This window comes from Camelus ferus, chromosome 3 (assembly GCF_009834535.1).
Source record: "Camelus ferus isolate YT-003-E chromosome 3, BCGSAC_Cfer_1.0, whole genome shotgun sequence".
Taxonomy (NCBI): domain Eukaryota; kingdom Metazoa; phylum Chordata; class Mammalia; order Artiodactyla; family Camelidae; genus Camelus; species Camelus ferus.
Window position 1 is genome coordinate 88,739,529 of NC_045698.1, and position 21,439 is coordinate 88,760,967.

General features: G+C 35.6%; 1 protein-coding gene across 2 annotated transcripts in view; it reads left to right on the forward strand.

Annotated features, from left to right (window-relative positions):
- SLC12A2 (solute carrier family 12 member 2) overlaps window positions 1-21,439 on the forward strand; it is an 84,590-nt gene that overhangs the window by 7,191 nt on the left and 55,960 nt on the right. For both annotated transcript variants that reach the window (XM_032476640.1, XM_032476641.1), the window contains exons 2-4: window positions 16,952-17,071; window positions 18,270-18,345; window positions 18,452-18,547. In XM_032476640.1, the coding sequence (XP_032332531.1) occupies window positions 16,952-17,071; window positions 18,270-18,345; window positions 18,452-18,547 (292 nt within the window). The remainder of the gene's footprint in view (window positions 1-16,951; window positions 17,072-18,269; window positions 18,346-18,451; window positions 18,548-21,439) is intronic.

Genomic DNA, 21,439 nt, shown 5'->3' on the forward strand with positions numbered 1-21,439 from the left:
TGGAGCCTATAGAGAACTTGGGGATTTCTGATTAGAAAGGGAAGATCTGAAAAGCAGAAGTAGCTTAGTGGAATCTTGTGCCTCTGGAGAAGCTAAGTATGGCTGGTATATTCATAGTACCCATGGGCTCACAAAGTTCTCTGCTTTAATTTTTTACTGTGCTGTTCCTGAACATTGACAAATTAGCTATTCATCTAGATAAAGAATAACCAGAATCCTCTGGATGGCTATTCATTGGGCTAATGTGAATTGGTTCCTTCAATGGTGTAGCTTCTAACAGAGTTTACCGTGAGTGTCATTTTGGAGCTTTTTGGTGGGTAAGTGGCTTGATAGAGCAGGCTTTATTACTCTAGTGGAGGAAGACTTAAAGGACCTTTGAGGACCCTGACTCTGTGCTGTAGTATGGCTCCTACCCCATCATTTCCCCTAAGTAGTTCTTATTAAAATTATCAGTTATTCTTATCACCAGTTCCAGGAAACTTTTTTTCCCAGCCATGTTCAACCTTCCAGCAGCATTTGATGTTCTTTTGAAGTCTTCTTGGCACTTGCTTGGCTTCTGTCACGCCACTCTCTTAATTTTCCTTCTCCCTCTCTGGCTCTTTCAGCCCAATGTCTTCTGCAGTCTCCTTCATCTCTAAACTGTCCATCCTCAAGGCTTGATTCTGGCTTTTCTTTTTCCTATGTCGTCTTCTCTCTCTGTGTATCTCCCTGTCTGTATCACCTGTAGGCTAATTACTCTCTAAATTTTGTCTCCTGCTAATACCCCTTTTCTGAATTCTAGGCACCCAAGGCCTGCTGGACATTTTTCACTTTACGACTCAAAGACACCCTAGAGTCACAGACTGATAATTTTCTCCTTCCTCCTCCAAAAATCAACCCAGGCCTTCTTTCAGCATGTCCTTTGTCTCTGTGAGACATAGTCATCATATTATGCAGGTGAGAAAATTGAGTCATCCTTCACACTTATTCTCATCCCTCTACATCCAATTCATCCCCGAGTTCTTTGTATCACCTTTATTTCCTTAGTGTTCTTTCCATCCTCATTGCTGGCATCATAGACCAAACTGCAGCATGTCCCTCTCCAGTAGCCTTCTTACTAGTTTCCCTATATTTACTATGCCCTCCTATCACTTTTGTGTTCAAAGGGATCTTTTAAAAATAAAATTGATCATGTTATCCCTTGGCTTAAAACTAGCCTTACATTGTCTAATTCTGGTCTGGCTCTTCATTGTTTCAATTCCTCAATGGCTCAATACTTCCCTTGGCTGTAGGCCTTTGTATGGAGTACTGTCCATGAACTCCTCCCTTCTCCCCCCATGCCACACTGCTGACTTTTCAGTTGTAAGATTTCACTTTAATCCTCATTTCCTCAGAGAGGAAGCCTTTCTCCTCCAGTCTAGGACAAACTCCTTTTCCCTTATAGCCCTTACTTCAGTTAGTGATAGTATGTTTATTAACCTGGTTATTTGAGTCAACTTGAATTGAGTTGACTGCTCAAGCTCCATGAGAAACAGACTGTGTCTGTTTATCATTATGGCCCTACTTCATAGCAGACCTTCAGTCAACACATGTTGAATAACAGAACTATTCTTTATAAATTAATGTAGTATGCAAGAATCTTAAACTCTTTTACATACCTTATACTGTTACTAGACTCTCTAAAGAACACTGGACAGGCAGATTGCCCTAGTCTGTACATTTGGAGATACGGAAGAGGTAAGTAAACTGTCCCAAAAAAATAGGACCTGTAACTGGCAGAGCCAAGGTTGGAACTTGGAGCAACCATTTTGACTCCCAGTTGCTGCTAATTCCAGTATTCTGCAGTTTAGTACTATAAAAGTTCTTAATATTTTGGTGGGGTTTTTTCTTTTTAAAATACTCAAAACAGTTGTATCTTTAGTCCATTAAAGTAGAAAATATTTGGATTCCTCAGTTTCACTGTATGGATGTATCTTTTCCCTATAGACAAACCTTAAAAAAAAATTATAAAGAAGTTTCTTATAAATGGAATCTGAGGGTTTTTTTTCTTTCTTTTTCCTCTGCCTTTCCCTTTCTGTATTTCCCAAAAGTGTAATGGAAATTTTTTAATGTTCTAGGGTTGCACTTTTCAATACTGTAGCCACATGTGGCTGTTAAACTAAGTTTAAATTAAAGTTAAAAGTTCAGTAACTTGAACCACATTTAAGTGCTCGGTACCCACAAGTGGCTAGAGGCTACCATACTGGACAGTGGAGTAGAACATTTCCCTCATCACAGGGAGATCTATTAGACAGTGGAGTCAAGGAAGTGATATATAAAGGAACTTCCTTCTCTCGTTCCTCCTTTCTTTTCTTCTTGCCTTCCTTTCCTTCCATATTAAATAATCACCACTAGTTGAAAACCATTAAACAGTCAAATTTTCTTCTAATTTTGCATGGGATCCTTCCTTAAATAAAGGTGTTTAGAAGATATTAGGCCTCAATGGAGTATTTGTTAAATCAGTGGAATCTCTTAGATCTTGGTCTTTAATTGGAAAGGCTGTAAAGAATTTCTTAATATTGTATAAAGTGTTAAGCACTTTCACATGTCTGTGTTTGATCTTCACCACCTGTCTTTGAGGAGGTGGATTTTCAGAACGTCTTGGAGTGGCAGTTGTATTTTGCAAGGCTGAGGTTTGCTGAAAGCACATAACTAATACTTGGTGAGTCTGCATCTCTTTGAAACTAGTGCTCTGCTTGCCTTTCATTTTCTTCTGTAGCAGTGATTCCCAAATTTCTAGAAGAATAACCTGGAGAAAATGTTACAGACTCCTCTCTCCCAAAGAATACATACGTCATTTTTAAAAAAGCTTTCCTAGTGATTCTCAGAGAGCCAGGTTTGAGAACCAATGTCCTAGATCATGTTGAGAGTCTTACACCTTGGTAATCATAGTGCATGTTGTTTTATTTATTTATTTTTTTTGCTATGCTGATTGTCAACTTTGAAACATTCTAATATAGACAAATGCTAGCTATCAAAGATCTGGCTTTAACCCTTAGATAACTTGTACACTGAATTGCATTGTTACCAATTATTCAACATCTTCTGTGTTTCAGGAGCATTTTGTAGTCTGGGCACCTTAACCTTCCATACCAGTTAGTTTATAGATAGAGAAACTCAGGCTAATAGCAAATTGCCAGTAAGTGGTAGATCCTGGATTTAAACCTAGGCACGTTAATAAAAGCTCACATGTGAGGTATTAGGACAAACATATAAGTTGCTTATTAAGTGGCCTATTAGAATCCTATAGGGAAGTCAGATATACAATTTCTAACTGGTAAGTTTGAATCCTGATGAGATATCACTTGGAAAAGTTGGGTCTAGATATTACCTCTCATATAGAACCTAATGGCTTCAGACATAACTAATCAGGCTCTATTATTTTAGAAATTAAGCTTTATGATAAATTACTCACAGCACTGGCTTACTATTAATTTCTAGAAATAATAGATTGGGATTGTTGGACTTAAGAAATTACTGTCTCGCCTATTTCAGCCCCAGTTATTTGGCAGATTTGCTGATCAGAAACAAGGCTGATCTAGTAATTAAGCAAAGCAACAATAATAACAGAAAGGCTTTCATATAAAAGGATTAAGTACACCTGTACTTGGGGACGGCATAGTTAAACACTTCATACATAGTTGTAACAAATACGACTTTCTGCTTTCCAGAACCAGGGCAGGTTAGAAGGGAAAATGAACACTGACAAAGGTGGATTCAACAATGGCCAGCATGTTGAGAGAGAGAGAAGTTAAGAAGATCAGGAAAAGCAGAAACAGAATTCTCAAGACAATAGCAGTCTAGAATAGCCCTATAGAGCAGATGCAGAGACAGGACTTCAGTTCTGGTTGTCACAGCATCTCCATCTAGCATAGTGCTGGCACAAAATAATGGTGCTTAAAATCTCAGTACAAAAGAGTCAACCAGCTACATGTTTTTGGAAAATTTCAGTCTCAAGTCATCCTAGAGTATCGAATTTTAAGAGGCGAGGGATTAATCAATCCTTTTCACAACAAACACTAAAAATTTACTCCAAGGGTTTCATTGTACTTTGTTTAAGATGTTAATCATTTCATTATAAAGAGAAGATAATACAGGAGGTTTGGAAAACAGAAAAGTTAAAGACCTCAAATCCTTGGTACTTGGCATTTTTATATGCATTTAAAAACTGTAATTATATATCTCACTCCTCCTACCCAGCATTAAATAATTAATCTTTAGTAAATAAGTACTCAAAATCTAATTTTTAAAATAGTTATTTTGTTGAGATTCCCTGTTACTCACTGATTCCCTATTTACCTGTAATTTTTTTTAACATTTATTATAGCTATTTTGAAGTCTTATTTCTTAAAACTAACATCTGTGCACACTTGAATTTAATTTCTAATGATTGTGTTTGTCTTGATTATGGGATACATTTTCCTGTTTAGTAGTAGTTAAGGGTAAAGACTGGACATGTAGATAATACATTATAGCAACTTTGGGTAGTTGTTTTAAAATATTCTTCTAAGGATTATTGTTTTTGTTCTAATAGGTACTTGATTTGTCTAGATTCAGACTGCACACTGGGTTCTCTCTTCCCACTATACAGTTGCTGATATCTTTGTTGTATTCTGTGTTTTTCATCTGCTACTTTTTTAGCCTGTCTCATTGTGGGAGAGGATGTGTATGTGAGAGGGGCCTCCCCAGTACCTCTGTTATTTAGTAGTCACCTGCGATTTGGAGCTTACCCTTGCTATCATTCCATTTTTTTTCCCCTAGAGATCTGCATTTAATTACCGGTTCTGCTGTCTCTTCGGCTCACTTCTCTGATATTTTAAGCCAGTAATACTTCACTTTAAGCTATCCATGTTACACACAGTTGTGGAAATGTTCTGTTTAAAAAGGCAGCAACTCATTGCAGCTGTATCTATCAAGAGTATTTCCTTTCTGGTCTTTGCTTTTTTACAATTTGTCCCAGGTTCTTTTCCATGCATAAATAGTTAAGCTGTCAGTCAGGGATTTAAACCTTGGCCTTTCTACTTAATACTTGTGTGACCTTCCAAAAAAAGACTTGCCACCTGTAATCCTCAGTTTCCTTTTATAGAAAATGGGAAAGATGATAATTCATAGTGAGAAATAGCATATATTCATGTGAGAAATACATGAAATACCAAGTGCAGATCATGCACTAAATTACATGGTTCTCCACTTATATATATTGCTGTTCTAATACTTGACCCATTTATGATGCTGCTAGTCATAGTTGTCTTCTTGATAACTTGATTCTTGTTATTTTAAAAAATAAAACAATTTGCAATGTAGATGACACAGATATTAATTGACACTGAAAGGTACAAGTTTTCTGGTCATTTGAATGAAAATATTTTTCAGCCGTTAGTCTGTTGTGAGGGATTTGAAATGGTGCATAAGTTAGGCTATTCTTAATGCATTTCGTTGTAACTCAGTCTTGAATGGTTAGTAAAGAACACATGGGCTAGGTGGAGGACTGAATTCTTTGACTGCAATCAGCAGTTCTGACTTGATTCATTGTAAAGTCACATGGTCACACCATCCACTTTTATCTGTGGCACTTGAGTTTTGAGCTTTGCATTAATGCCACTGGATATTAATAGACCATTGTTACCCAGAGCAGATTGGATTCCTGTAAAACAATACTTTGTTTTGAGAGTGTAGTCTGTATGGGCAGCATTACACTGAATACACCAATCACCGACAGCACGGATAGGAAATGTTGGTAGCTTTGGGATGATATAATTGGCTAATACTTGATGAAAAAATGGTTAAAATAAACCCAGCCACTTTGGCATCTAAATTTGCATATGTATCATCTATTTTTAGTTAGTGATTTGACTATGTTTCATGATTTTTAACACCTTACCTTGGTATTAGGCAGATGCTGTTAAACTATATGAGAAAATTTTAATCTTTTAAAGTATCTTTACTAATACGTTAGTTCAAAAGTTTGTTCTTAAGGTTTAAATAGCATTTTGGGGTGAACTTTAACTTTTTTGTAGTGTGACTTTGTTTTTGGTTTTGGTTTTTTCAATTAACAATAAGCTGCTTGTAAACAAAGCAGTGAGTTATTTTATATTAACTGTGCCCTGAAATAGATTCCCCATTCCTCTGGCTATCACCAACAGTGATTTAATTTGCTTAAATAAAGCTGGGCCCAGTAGTTTTGCTTCTATTCTCAGACTGCAATCTGTGCAATCTCACATTAACTCTTGCCAGCCCTGCTGTAAAGTGTTTATCATTTGCCATTAAAGGAAATAGCAAAGGGAGGAAGCTTTCATTGACTAAGCACATTTTTAATGCCTAAGAAGTTGCAAAACATTTCTAGTAGTACTGTGATCGTTGGTTATCAAAGCCAGATTCTTCCACTCTGTACCCTGCTGACTTCATGATGGTGTGGATGATAAATCCTTTGCCACTATTCCAAATGGAGATGCCATATTTGTATGTAAAGTTCAGTGTTTTTGTTTATTCTTCCAGAGGTAATCTTAAACTCTACCAGTATCAAATTATAAGAAGCGATATATTAGAATCTAGATTAATACTGTTTTGCAGTATTTATTTTTAAACTCATCCAATGGTGTGTAGGATTGTTTCTAGTTCTTAGCAATTTTTAACAATGCTGAAAAGAACATTTTTATATGTGTCTTGCATCATGTAAGTATTGTCTATCTATAGGGAATATTTAGGAGTAGAACTGCTGGGTTAAAAGGTATGCATTTTTGGGTGAGTTTAAAAATGAGTCATTTAAACTTCCTCAATGGACAGTTGCAATAATAGGTTACTTAATTTGTTTTTTATAATAATAGCCAAAATTTAACTTACTCTGTTAATGTTAGATAATGTATCAAGCATTTAATATATTTTCTTGCTTAATCTTTTAATTAGGGAATATATCAGAAAAAAATAAAGCATAAGTGTATAACTTCATTAAGTGATCACCAACCAGATCAAGAAATAGAACACTGCTGGCACCCCAGAAGCCCTCTGTATACCCTTTATAATCCCCTGCACCGAAAATAGTCATTGTCCTCTTTCCTGACGTCCGATGATTTTTTTTTTTTTTTTGAGGGGAGGAGTGATCATTTTTTTGAGTCTTGGTCTTGATCTTTTTTTAATGGCTTCTTTTTTTTTTTTAACCTTTATGTTTTCCTAAATACTGTTAGTCTAGTTTTGCCTGCTTTAAAACTTTATATGGAATTATAGAGTATTTTTAAAATCTGTCATCTTTTGCTCACCTGTGTTTGTGTATATTTATAATTCATTCATTTTTGTTGCTAATTTTCTTCCATTATATGAAGTGCTACAATTTACTCTGTGGTTACGGATGTTTGTGGGTGTTTTTAGTTCTAAGCACTTATTAACAATGCTGATAAGAACATTTTTATATAAGTGTCCTGCTTCATATAAGTATTGTTTATCTATAGGGATATATATAGAAGGAGAATTGCTGGCTTAAAAGGTATGCATTTTTTCAACTGAGGAAGATAATGCCCAAACCTTTTTTCCAAAGTTGTGTACCAATTTATATTCCCACCAGCAGTGTATGAGAATTTCTGTGTTCCATACAATCAGCATATTTTTTTACTTAATCTTCTCAAACAGTATGGGGTAGGTAATATTATCTCCTTTTTATAGATGTAAACTGTAGGGCCAGAGGGGTTAAACAATTTGCCAGAATTCACATAGCTAGTGAGTAGCAGAGCTGGAATTTGAACCTGGATCTAACTGAGGAGCAGACACTTAAATTTTTACTTCTTACTATTTCAGGACGTTATTTAGAAAGCATATTACCCGTAAAGTCTCAATATTCATTCACTATGTCTTTGATTAAAATGACAGGAAAGATCTGTGCCCTTGTGGACCTTCCATTTTAATACATGTTGAAGGAGTGGAGGTAGGTACATAGATTATAAAAACTGAATCAGTAAAAAAAATAATTACCGAGTGTGGTACATCCCTTGAAGAAGGTTTTTAAAGGGGCACTGATGAGAAGAAACTGTATGCTGGGTGCTCTGGGAAGGAAGCTACGTTTAGGTTAAGATCTAAAGGATGATCTCAGATCCATCTTCAAAGTATGTTAAAGGCAGAGGGAATAGCAAGCAAAAACTTCCCCAGGAGAAAATACTTTAAAACTGGTATTTCAGCAATAAAGCAACATGTCAAATGAAATATTTTAGTTAGAACTCTTTCAGTAATTTTCTAATTTAAAGGATGGGAATTTGAGGGTGTATAAAGATTTCAAGGAAATACAATAGAAATAGGAAAGTGGTCTGTGATTGGAAAAATACAGAGACCTTCTAAAACAGACTAATATTTACCTTTTCTTTAATCATGCCAAATATTACTATGTGTGATTACAAAACAGTGATGACAAATCTCACGAATTCTGTGTGGATAATTTTATTTTTCAAGCCTTCCTGAAAGAGCATGGATGTGTAGGTAGAATCAGGGGTCAAGAGGTTGCATAAATAAAGCATTTAAGAGAAGAAAGAACTTAGTAGGACTTAGCATTTGATTAAAGTGAGTTGCTAGCTTGAGCAGCTGATGTGGGTTTGTAATTGGAAAAAGAAAATCCTAGGTAATACACAGCTGAAGAGCCTATTTTACCCACCCTCTCTACCACCATAGCCTCCAAATAAGCTTCCAGAGTTAAAGATCTCACATGACTCTAGGGCACAATTTCATAGTGAGACATTTTACATGCCTTCCCAGATGGATTGTCTGGACACCAGCAATTCTTTCTCCTCCAGAGGTGGCCTCGTGCGGCTGTCTGTAACAGTCCTGAAGGGCGAAGAGTTGCTTAGACACTGAAGACTGAGGAGTTCGTACAAAGCACCAAGAGATTTCTGAAAATCCCCTCTGGTGCCATACAGTGCAGAACTTGGGCTGTCATTTTTGTTTTTATGAGGATTATGTCAGAAACCCTTAGCTTATGTAGATTTGGAAGCAGAGGAAGGAGGGAAGGATGAAGCAAGGTAAAGAGTGAAAAATAGCTGAGCAATTGGGAATTTTGAGTGGGATGGTTTCCTGAGTTGGGTGATATGTCTTTTGTCACCTTGCCAACAATAGATAATTAAAATAATTCACTTTGGCTCACTATAAAATGTGGAGTTCTGCCAGTTAGAAGATTCTTTGCACTGCCACCTTAATACCTGCGTGATTTTGGGTAAGTTTACCTGTAAGATGTGCCAGTTCAGGGAAATAGTACATGTAAGTATTCAGAGAAGTATGCGACACACAGTAGGCTTTCAGTAAACCCTGGCTGTTTTTAAAGGAAGCCAGCCAGATTATGAGGGTCTCATATACTAGGAATTCTTATTTTACCCAATGGTTAATGGGTAGCCAGACAGATTATTATGAACAACTGTGTTTTGTAGAAAACTTTTTTCTTGACTGTAGGAAAACTACTGTTTTGATGTATCTTGTAGTATTACTTAGCACAAAAAAATCTGACATGAATCACAATAAACTTGAATTGGGTTGGATTCTGTGCCAGGGTTCACCTCACTCCAAATTGCAAAACCAATTTATTGCGTAACCTATAAATCAATTCTTAATCCAGAGTTGAACTTTTAAAGAGTTCTCTTAAAGTCATGGGAAAAAAAATAATCCCTTTCCTTGTTTCCAAAGTGTGCGTGTTGTTACAGGAAATAGTAAGAGAATTGCTTAGAAACAGATAGAAATGATGTGTATTCAACTACTAAGGCAGCTCGTTACACTGCTAAATAGGCTTTTCCATCTTGTTTTTTATTTAGCACAAGTGTTGGTTTGGGATAGAATTTAAAACTTCTGGAAAGGATTATTTCAATTTTAGCATTTAGATGATGTGATATGCCAGAAAAATTTGAAATTGGATAACTTGAGTGAGGGTAAACATTTTGTATATTTTAAGATATTCTCTACCATAGCTACTACCTTGTACATAGCGTATTCTGAATAAGCAGTTTAAATGCCTTAAAGATTTTATAGCTATATATAAGCTCCCCCTTTTTTTCCTGTTCATTTTTTTTTTCTGCCACTCAAGATTATTTGGTAAGGTTGATTTACTGTGTAAAAGGTAACATCAGTTGTGATTGGGATCCAGATTTTATTTCATTGATCAAAATGCTAGAAAGCAATGTAGTTCCCTGGTCTTCATTTGGCATGCTAAATGATTGACCCATTTTTGTGGCAGCAAGATGATTAGGTAGTATATGTAATGTCGTCTTACTGAAAAACTAATAAAACTCTCTCATATGACATCCTACCTTCCTTTACAGCCTTCTTCATTTTTGATAAATTAGCTTTGTTTTTTTATGTAAGCAAACACCTTATCTTACACAGTCCTCACATGAACTATGTAAGGTAGTGTATTAGTTTAATAACCACTTTCTAGTTGCAGTGGTGATGCTAATAGAAAATCTTGTTCATCTAAATAAATGGACCTTTCCACAGAAGCATAGATTCACAGTGGGCCCATAAAACATGATCAAGATATAATGCAATATATATTTCAGAGATACAGTGTGAGAACAAAGGGGAGAGGATCCTTAGTTGCCAAGCCTTAAGAGGTGCTCACTGGTGTGGACTTTGGTCCTCTGTATACTGTGATGGGTTTGAGCTTCCCAGCAGGTGCCACAGGAGTAGCATTGACGGCACTGAGAGCATGTGCAGGCCCAGAGAAAGTGCTGTCTTTGCTCTGATAGGGTCAGCTGAGTATGTAATCTTGTTCTTGTCAAAAAGTGGCCACCCATTGAAAATCCAGGCCTTGGAATAAGTTTCCTACCAATCCTTTTGAAATGTATAACAGTGAGTCACACTCTCACATTTCTAACATGGCACTGAAACCTAAATGGCTATATTACAATCAAGTCGTATCAGCTGGCTTGGTAGTCAAGCTCTAGAAGCCTTGGCTGCTTTATGTGGCTGTCTTATTACAAACTGATCTTTATTTACAGAGCCTTAAGATTCCAAGGGGATAGTACTGATAGGGATTATTATTTCCATTTTACAGTTGGGAAACTGTCACAGAGAGGCTGTGACATGAAAAGGGAGGTTTTATGGAAAAGGAACTCAACCTTTTTTGACTGGAGTAAGCATTTAATTTAGTAGAGGCTGTTTGTTATAGTGGAAAATGCCCTGGATTTAAGATAAAAGACCTACCTTTTATCTCTAGCCTGTACTATAAAAATAGCAACTGGGAGGCCTGCAAAATATCTAGTATGGTGCTTGATAAAATTGATTAATAAGTATTTGTTTAATGAATGAGTGGAAGGATGTGATGGTGGTTTATCCCCAGAAACTGCTTTTTGCAACTGCAGACTCTTCAAATAAAAGAATAAAATAAAATAAAAGTAAAAACAGCTGAAGTTATTTTAAGGGATTGGAACATTTCTCTCTTCAAAGGGTATTCATACTTGAGCATCCTTAAGTCTACTTGGAAACAATACTGTGACAGCCATAGACCTAAAGAGATACTTGGATATAGCATTGCTCAGTTGTTCTTTAAAACACCCATAAAACAAAATAAGAACCCAAACACTTTCCCTTCTCCCAGATTTTAAAAAAAAGTACATTAGGTTACTGTCTTTTGCCTGGTATGGCCTAATATTGCTGAGCAAAGATATTTTACCAAGCCTTTATCAGATTAATTGTAAACACAGAATAAATTAGCATAAAAATGAATAGATTCATAATAGACTTTCCCAGAAATGTGTTTTATTAGTATTTTAACTATATTGAGAATTTGCACTGTCTAGACAGTCTTGATCATTCTTTGTACAATAATAAACATCTTTATTCAGCCTGAAATTCAGAGGGCAGGTCTGATCTGGAAATGTATAAGAGCCATTCCTTACTACGTATCATACATAGATGGTGTTTAAAGCTATAGATCTGGGGAGATGACCATAGAAAGAAAATAGAAAAAGAGATGGGTCTAAGACCAAGTGTTAAAGGGACTGGTACCACTTTATTGCTGGGTAGAAATGGCTGAGAGATTGTGATAATTTCACATAAAGTTTCAACAAAGAGGGAGTGGTCAACGGTATCATAAGATGTTGTAAAAATCCATTGAGACGGGCTGAAAAATGTACACTATATTTGGCAACAGAGAAGTCTTTGGATGTCTTAATATAGTTATTTTGGGGTTGTGGCATGGTGAAGCCAGGATGGCATGCACTGAGGACCTGCTGTAGTATTCCTACAAGTTTGGCTGGGCATTTGAAGAGGGGGTGTGCAGTGTGCAAGTAAGATAACCGTGGTTAAAGGAGAAAGAGTGGTCAAGTTGAGGTGAAAATTCAAATATACAAGGGAGAATATCCACAGTGTAGAAATCCCCTTTGACCATGGTGACCACAGTTGCCTTTCATTCTTGTGTTTTCTGTATTCTCAGAAAAACGTTGAACTCTTCACATTGTCTCTCCCCATGTTTCTCTTTTCATTCTTTTTCCATAGCTTCACCCTTTAGCTCTTTATCCCTGTCCCCTCTCCTAAGTTCCAGTCATGAATTTTTTAATTGCCTGATAGAACTCTTTGATTGTCTCATGGCTCCTCAAATTCAACATGTCCAACCGAGCTAATCATTTCCTTTTCAGACAGAGGTAACTTGTTAGCGTCTCTGTTTCTTTCATTAAGAAATCCTTCCAATTGCTAAGCATCTGCCTTTCTGGGTCTTCCACTGGCTCCTCTGTTTTTTCCTCTCTTCCCCGCTCTGTTCTCGCTCCCAGCCTAATCCCTGCCTTGTAGACTCAGATTCACAGGGCTACTTTTTGAAAGACTATTTCCCCAAGTAAATCTAAATTAATTTGGTCCACCTCATTTTATATGGTGTTAGCCATAAAATCATTTATGCTGTTGTTTTTGACATTTGTTATGTAAACACAAACTCATCATTTCTGTGAAAATGGTAGGGAGACTGAAGATTTTATGTACCTTTCTATTAGTATAATTTATAGTTCATAATTGTATATGTGAAATTTTCCTGATAATAAGATTTTTACACAATTTTGTGTTTCTGTAGATAAAATGTCATACTCAACAACTTCCTTATTTCTCTGAAACTAATGTGTTTATAAGAACAAAATATGTATTCTGCTTTGGTTTCCTGTTTAGGAAATGAATATAATTATAGACCTAATTTCACTATATTTAAATATATATTGATTGAAATATAAATAAAAATACTCATTTGATTTTAATTTTTGAATTGTATTTTAGAGATTAATAACAAACACTTTTTAAAATACAGCTATTGGAACATGATAAGGAAATTAAACTTTGATATTATTTGGATCTGTCTTTATTTTAAAATACTACTTCATACACTCAGGAAAATCTTTGTTTTTTGGATATAGTTGTTCATAGTGTTGGAAACTAGTGTAATTATTGCTAGATCTTCAACTTGAAGGTGGAATTCTGATAACCACCCCCAGGGAAAATTTTAAGATGCCTGCATGCTTCTGAATTATTAAAAAGACACCCACGTCAATACTTGGCCTTGGAGAAAGTAGCCTATTAAGTACACACATTTTTAGCTGTCTTTTAATAGAGATGGGAAAGAAATGTCTCTTTGCATATTACTATAGGCATTATATTTTCTTGTAGTACTTGGAGGTTATATAATATTTTAAAGTATTATTTTATAAGTTACCTGAAAAGCACCAGATATCCTAGAATGAAAACTAAGGAACATTTGTCTTTTTTAAAGTCAACTGAGTTAATAGGCATATATTTTTGTTTTGGATTTATTTGAATAATTGAACATTTGAGTCATCAATTCCCATCAGGAGTCTTTTTTGGGAGTAGGGTGGGAGGAATTCAGTGATGTCTGACTGTCTAGAACACATATAGCAGTGGAGGTCAAGCCAAAGTGGATTTCTCTTATGATTGACCCACACAGGCCTATGATTACATTTTTTCTATTTCTACATATTTCTAACAAGCTTAATAGTTACTAGTTTCCATGTTTATACTGAATTCTAAGTGAGAAAGAGGGATAAAAATAGGCAGACATATTGACTGAAATGAGGAGTGACATTCTGCAGTCCGATACAGAAGAGGTGAGAAAGATGACCAGAAGTAGTTATTTCAAAAAGCATTTCATGACCAGCAGTTCTCCTAGGTGTATACCCAAGATAGGTGAAAAATATTATGTCCACACAAAAACTTGTGCACCAGTGTTTACAGCAGCATTGTTTATAATTGTTTATATGCCTGAAATGGAGAACAGCTCAAATGACCATCACCTGATGAAGAGATTTTTTGAATGTGGTGTATTCATACAACAGAGTATTACTTGGCAATGAAAAAGAGTGAAATACTGATAATGTAATATAGCATGGATGAACCTTGAAAACGTTATGCTAAGTAAAAGAGGCCACATACAAAGGCCACATATCGTATATTTCCATTATTCTATGCATGTGATATGTCAGTATAGCAAATCTATAGAGACAGAAAGTAGGTGATTGCCAGGAGCTTCAGGAAAGGGAAAATGGAGAATGGAGTTTCTTTTGGGATGATGAAAATGTTCTAAAATTGACTGTGGTGATAATAGTACAACTTTGTGAGTACCTTAAAAATCATTGATGCTTACACTTTAAATGAGTGAGTATATGAATTATAGTTTAATAAAGCTGTTTTTTTTAAAGTATAGCAGATTGGGATAGTTAAAAATTTTTTTAATGGAAGTTTTATATGCCATAAGCCTGGGGCAGCCTTCTTTCTACCTTTTTTTTTTCTTAATGGAGGTACTGGGGATTGAACCCAGGACCTCATGCGTGCTAAGTATGTGCTCTACCATTGAGCCATACCCTCCCCCTGCAGCCTTCTTATAGTACAATAATCCTTGATACAGTAGGTAGTAGTTATGCAACTATGTGTTGTAAGGGAAATGATTATAATTTATTTCTCTTGGGATCTGTTTTTAAAAATTTGTGAACTATCAGAAGTAGTTAAGATTAAAGTTCATTTTAAAGTTCTTAGTGGTCTTAAAATGATTTATTTTCCATGGATTTCACATAGTTGAAATTATAGCTATGTCTTTTAGTGTTAACATGGGGATTAGTTTAAATTTTGATTATTTTAAAAAACCTGGGTAAAATAATTTATAAAAAGAATGCTTAAAGAAATTATTGCATATAACTTATAATTATTGCATATAACTTACTATAAAGAAATTATTGCATATGACTTTTTTAAATTAAAGTTTACAGTGTTGTGTTAATTTATTAATTTCTGGTGTACAGCATAGTGATTCAGTTATACGTATATATATTCCTTTTCATGTTTTTTTGTTATAGGCTATTAGAAGGTATTGAATATAGTTCCCTGTGCTGTACAGTAGGACCTTGTGGTTTATCTATTTTGTATATAGTAGTTAGTATCTGCAAGTTCTGAACTCCCAATTTATCCCTTCACCTCCTTCTTTCCTCCTCTGGTAACCATAAGTTTGTTTTGTGTGTGTCTGTTTCTGCTTTGTAAATATAAGTTCATTTGTGTCCTTTTTTTAGATTCCACATATAAATGATATCATAGGGTATTTTACTTTCTCTTTCTGGCTTGCTGCACTTAATATAACAATCTTTAGGTCCATCCATCTTGCTGCAAATGGCATTATTTTATTCTTTCCTTATGGCTGAGTAGTATTACATTGTAGGCATATAATTTATTATAATTTTTTTCTATTGCTTAAAAATCTAAGAATTTGTAGTAGGTAAGTATGTAAGTATGGAATATGAGAGCTGATCTAGGCTGATAGCACTTTGGAAAACCATATAGCAATAATGCATTAAATGGAATTAAATGAATCGACTTGGGTAACAGAAGTCAAAGAAAAAAATGGAAGTTTGGATCATTACATGAATTTGCTCTGTTGTAACAGAACTTGCTACAGCTCATTTCTATGAAAAAAAATTTATATTCAGAATTCAGTAGAGGGTATGAACCACTGAAAATGATTTTTAAAAAAAAGGACTGTAGGAAATCTAGATCACAATGGTCAGAATTAAATGATAATTTAGTTGGCTCTTCTGCATTTAAAGAATGTTTGAAATACAGCTGTGGTTTGTTCCCTGCTGTTGAGATATGGGTAGAGGAGGAACTGTGGAGATAGTGTTAGGGACAGGATTCTAGATCTGGGACATTTTCAGTCTCCCAACACTTCCCTCCACCCTTAATGACCTGTTTAAGGCACTGCTACTGGTTTAGAAATTTGTCATGTGCCTTGGGCGTGTTAGGACTGAACAAAAGTTGAGAACCATGGAGAGAGGGAGAGAATGTGAAGAACGAAAAACTAAGAATTACTGAATCAGACATGAAACATAAAGCCTTAGAAGGAAACACTAGTTGTGAAAATGCATGTCAACCAGTTCATGTCTGAATCTGAGAAAAATTAGAAAGGAAAGAATGGAGAGCGCTGAGTGACTGAACACAGAGAAGGGATGAGTAAAGGCAGGAGTTAGGAGTGAGTCCTGCTGTCAGGGACTATAAAGGGAAGCCTTTTCATGGGTGACTAGGAGGATTCCTATACAGTTATCACTGAATTTCAGATATGGGATGGATGCCAACGAGGCAATATAAAGTTGTACCTGGGGAGACAGTCTAAATCGCAGTCCTGGCTAGCCTGTACTTAACAAACAGTATTCATTGTGTGCTCCAGATACCACCAAGGTATAATTAAAATTTGAAATTATTAAAATGGGTTTGCTGTCATGATAAAATTTAAATTTTTAAAGTTCTCAGTAATTTAGGTTTTATTCCACTTCATGGCTTTACATTTTCCTCTGGTAAAATACTCAGAAACCCTTGATTCTTGGAAATCTGTACTGTGTCCTCCTAAACATGGTTAAGTATATGTAGTGATGTTTGTTTTTATCAGGTGATTTTAAATTATGAATAATTCTTAAGTATAGTTTACATTTCCTTTTATCACCAGGAACCTTTTGAGGATGGCTTTGCAAATGGGGAAGAAAGTACACCCACCCGAGAAGCTGTGGTTACATATGCTGCAGAGAGTAAAGGAGTTGTGAAGTTTGGCTGGATCAAGGGTGTACTCGTATGTACTTAAAGACTTCATTTTAGAATTATAGCATTTCTGTTTATTAAAAAAATCTTCATAATCTCGTTAATTCTCTAGAGAAGGCTTTTTCTTTTTTAAACTGTTTTATCTGAGTGTTACGGAGGACCAAATTAATAACTTACACCTGTCATCCTTATGGGTATTAAATCCAGCAAAGGAAATAATTTAATCAAAATATACTTGGTTACCTCTAAATGATATTTTATAACCTCTTGTGAATCTCACATATTATCACTTTTCAGAAATTAGGTATGAAGCTATTAAATCTGTGAGAGCGTCAGAATCAAGAAAGCTGGGCAGGCAGTTTAGCTGAAATAAGCCTGCTTCCTTATCTTTAGAAGAGAAGTGTATAGAATTTAACAAGCACAGAATAAAGGAGAAATACTTAAGTGTTGAGATCACTTCAGTAGTCAGGACTAGGTGATTAAGTTTCAGATTTACTTCTGTTTTTCTGTGTTTGAGTAGGTACTAAGAATCTGACTAGAGTAGATAGTCTCATCAAGACTTTGGAAGCACTAAATTAGAGGGAAAACCCCAATTCTAGTAGTAATTTTATTGTCTAATCAGAGTACATGTTAAGCTCTGAGTCGTATTGTTTGCCTATTCTTAGATTTTGGTCTTTTAGAAGACTGTGTTCTATGTATGAGCATAAGGAATAAAAGTAAAAATATTTTGGGCATACTGTCTTACAAAGAGTTTAGATTTTGAGAGATGTGTGAACAATTTTGTGTTGACAAATATTATCTAATACTTAATCTGCTGTAGAAATCACGAAATGAGGCTGTTATAAAATAATAAGCAAAAATTAAACCTATATTGATAAAAGGGAACATAAACTACTACTTTTTAGAGTTGAAGTCTTAAAATACTCCTTGTACCTTTGTTGTTTATTTGCTCCTGCTGCTTCAGATAATTGTAATGGGTGTATGTATGTATGTGTAGATAAAATATATACACACAAATACTCATATGTTACATTACACTTAAATTAACTCATGTAAGATCTCATTAAGCTCTTCAAAAAAACTGTTAAAGAAAAGGGTGGGTTAAGAGTTAGATTGGAAACAACTTTCTATGGTTTTAAATGTTATTCTGCTATTGGCTAATTTAGCATTTACTGTGCATTGTGTTTGATTACTTTTCATCTGTGACTTGACCTCGTTTTCTTTCCTAGGTACGTTGTATGTTGAACATTTGGGGAGTGATGCTCTTTATTAGATTGTCATGGATTGTGGGTCAAGCTGGAATAGGTAAGTAAAGTTACATACTGCTTGATTCATTTGATAATGAATAGGCAAAGTGGCTGTGTGCATTTGTAGGCTCTGAGCCTCAAGTCTCTTTTCTTTTTCCCTAAAGGTCTGTCAGTCCTTGTAATAATGATGGCCACTGTTGTGACAACTATCACAGGATTGTCTACTTCAGCAATAGCTACGAATGGATTTGTACGAGGAGGTAAATTCAGTCTTCTCACATCATCATCATTGGATTACCGATACTAAATTAATATTTAAGTCTTTAATTATTTTTTACCTTAAAAAAAAACATACCAGGTCTGTATAGGCAAGAAAGTTGCTATTGAGTGCTTTTGAACTAGAATTTTGCAATATAAAATTTTGTGTTGATCCATACACAAACCTGTATGCTTCAAGTTGTTTAGAGCATTCAGTATGTTTGGCAGCAAGAATGGAGCTTCTAACCAGGTTTCTTCTCCACCGGCTGTCCCTTGTTGCTTCTTCCCAGGCTTTAGCCCTTGGATCAGTGGCATGTGTCCTGTGTTTGGTCAGTGTGGAACAGGTATAATGTCATTCCTCCCCACTGAGGGAAACTTAGGCAGAGTGTTTTCCTCATGACCTAACAGCTTGTGTAACGCCTGGGGTTCTGAATTCATACCCATGACTAGCTGTCTTCAGTGGGCACCCTGAGGTCCCTTCTTTTATTGTAGTCCACAAAATCTACCTTGTGAGATTTCACATTGCCTCAGGAGAAAACCCAGGACACCAGGAGAATGGCATTGAGACCCTTGAGAACAAGAAGAAGAAAAATCCGTTTTCCAAACCAAAACTCATCATTTAGCTGGGGTGAGAGGAAGAGCCTTAGAAAAAGGAGAGAAAATTTATACTAGCCCCTGTAAAGTCATAGTAGATCACATGAGAAAATAATCAACTTGTTCCTTCTGTCTCAACTGTCTCTGCATATCTGTATTTGACATTGTATACATACAATTTCTGCTTTAACTGCATTGGTATTTGGAGAAAGAGAGAACCAGATTGAGCTTTCCATTTTTCCCCTGTCTTCATATTTCTTAAATACCAGAGGAGTCAGATCACTATGGCCCTCGGGAAAGCTGGCAGCTCACATCAATACAATTTTGACTATGTTGAGCATGCATCACTGTTGGCTGAAGTTTTGTTGCGTACATGAATCTGGATTGAGCAAGTTGGGGTTTAAGATGTGGATATGTCCAACAGTTAATTAGACACTGCTGTGAGATTCTTTTTGGTTTCTTATGTGCTGAATGCCTCATGCTTCATTTCATTCTGCTGCTATTGGAGAACGAAAGCTGAAGGAGAAATGGGGTGGAGTGTTAGGTGTTTGTGAGGATCAGCAAAGCATCAAAGAATTTCTCCTTATCTTCAGCCCTTTGAATCTAGGTTGTGAGCCTCGAGGGGAATGAGTCATGAACCCACTGTCAGCATGAACCCCAGACTGTTTCCCTGCGAATTCAAAATTATGGGAAGCATAGATTTTCCTGTATTGTGACTAAAAAGACATCTCATCTTTCAGTACTACCAGTAGTTTTCATGTATATTTATGAATGCCTTGGAGACTTGCATCTAGTCTTCTCTCCTGAGATACCGAGGAGGTGTGAGAACGTGGAGTGCATGAAGGTGTGTTCCAGCAAAGTACCGCATGTTGCAGTTTTGCCTGAGTTGCCTCAAAATGATAGTCAGTTCATGAAGTAAGAAACTTTAGGGAAAAAGTCATTGGATTATACAATTTGTAGTTCTTCTGTTACCAGATATTCATAAATGAGAAAATAAATAAGCTTGCTGAAATAATGAAACCTAGAGAAAGTCATTAATGTAGAGAAATGTCCAAATACTTTGAAGCTTTGCTAGAAGTCATTCATTTTTCACTTAACAGTCAGTGACTTTAGAAACCAAGATGATCCTTTATAGAATATAAACAAGTTGTATCATCTGCAGTGAAAGTCCCCGGAGATTATTTCAGTGAATGTCAACCCGTTCTGTCTCCTCTCTATCTGATTTGCAGACTTGGAGATCCGTGACAGGATTTATTTGGTTTCTTGAAAAAACTATTTCTGTGTGGAAGAAAGTAGATACAGGTATAAAACTAATGAGATTATATTGTATTCTGTATTCATGATTCTAAATTGAAGTATGACTCACACATTTTATCCCAAAAGGATATATTTCTTAGCTCTTTCTAGGAAAGTCACTGTACCACATGACCAACACAGTATCCCTGAGCACCCCTAGTGCCTACGTTGTGTATTTCCATACAAAGGAACCAGGGAATCTTGGAGGAATAACTTATTCCTTATCTGGGCAGGAAATGTACTAGAGGAGCCTAGACATCTTTTCACAGCAGAAAGGAAAGAAGGTAACAGGCTGCTAGTTACATGTTAGAAGCACCCAGTAGCCACATTGAGGAAGCTAACACTGACTCAAGTTTGGATAGTTTGAACAGCAATACTACTGCTACTACTGATTTAAATGAAAGCATTATTTATGACAAACTCCATAAGTTCACAGACATCACACAAAAAAATCTCTTTTTTTACCTTTGAAGAGTGCTAGGCAACTTACTATGAAAATTGATAAATAAAGGTAAAGAATCTAGTGTGAATCAAGTTTCCTGAATGAAAATTTCCTTATCTGAACTCAGTGTAACCAAGAAATTGATAAGAGATTTGTTCTTTAAGTCATTATTCTACAAAATAAGTGAAAAAAGAAAGAGAATTAGAATATTTCAACTTTGTAAACTTTTTGCTCAATAAGAGTACCTGCGAGGTATTGTTTCCCAACAAGTTGAATCTGAATTGCATCATACCTATAGCTCAAGGAAGCATTTTATGGAGTATGTACAGGAGAGATGAAATTACTAAATGACACTAGAGGCTGACGACAGTAAATGCTGGAATGGGGATCTTTCTGGAACAAGGAATCCTTGTTCAATAAAATTTCCCAAGGAGCAAAAAAGATAAAACAAATTTTAAAAGACTCAATGTATAGAAGTGAATTTATTAACAATAAATTATTTTATCTTTTAGTAGCTCTAGGACCTAAAGTGCCTGGGTTGCATGCCCTCTAGCACAGCTTC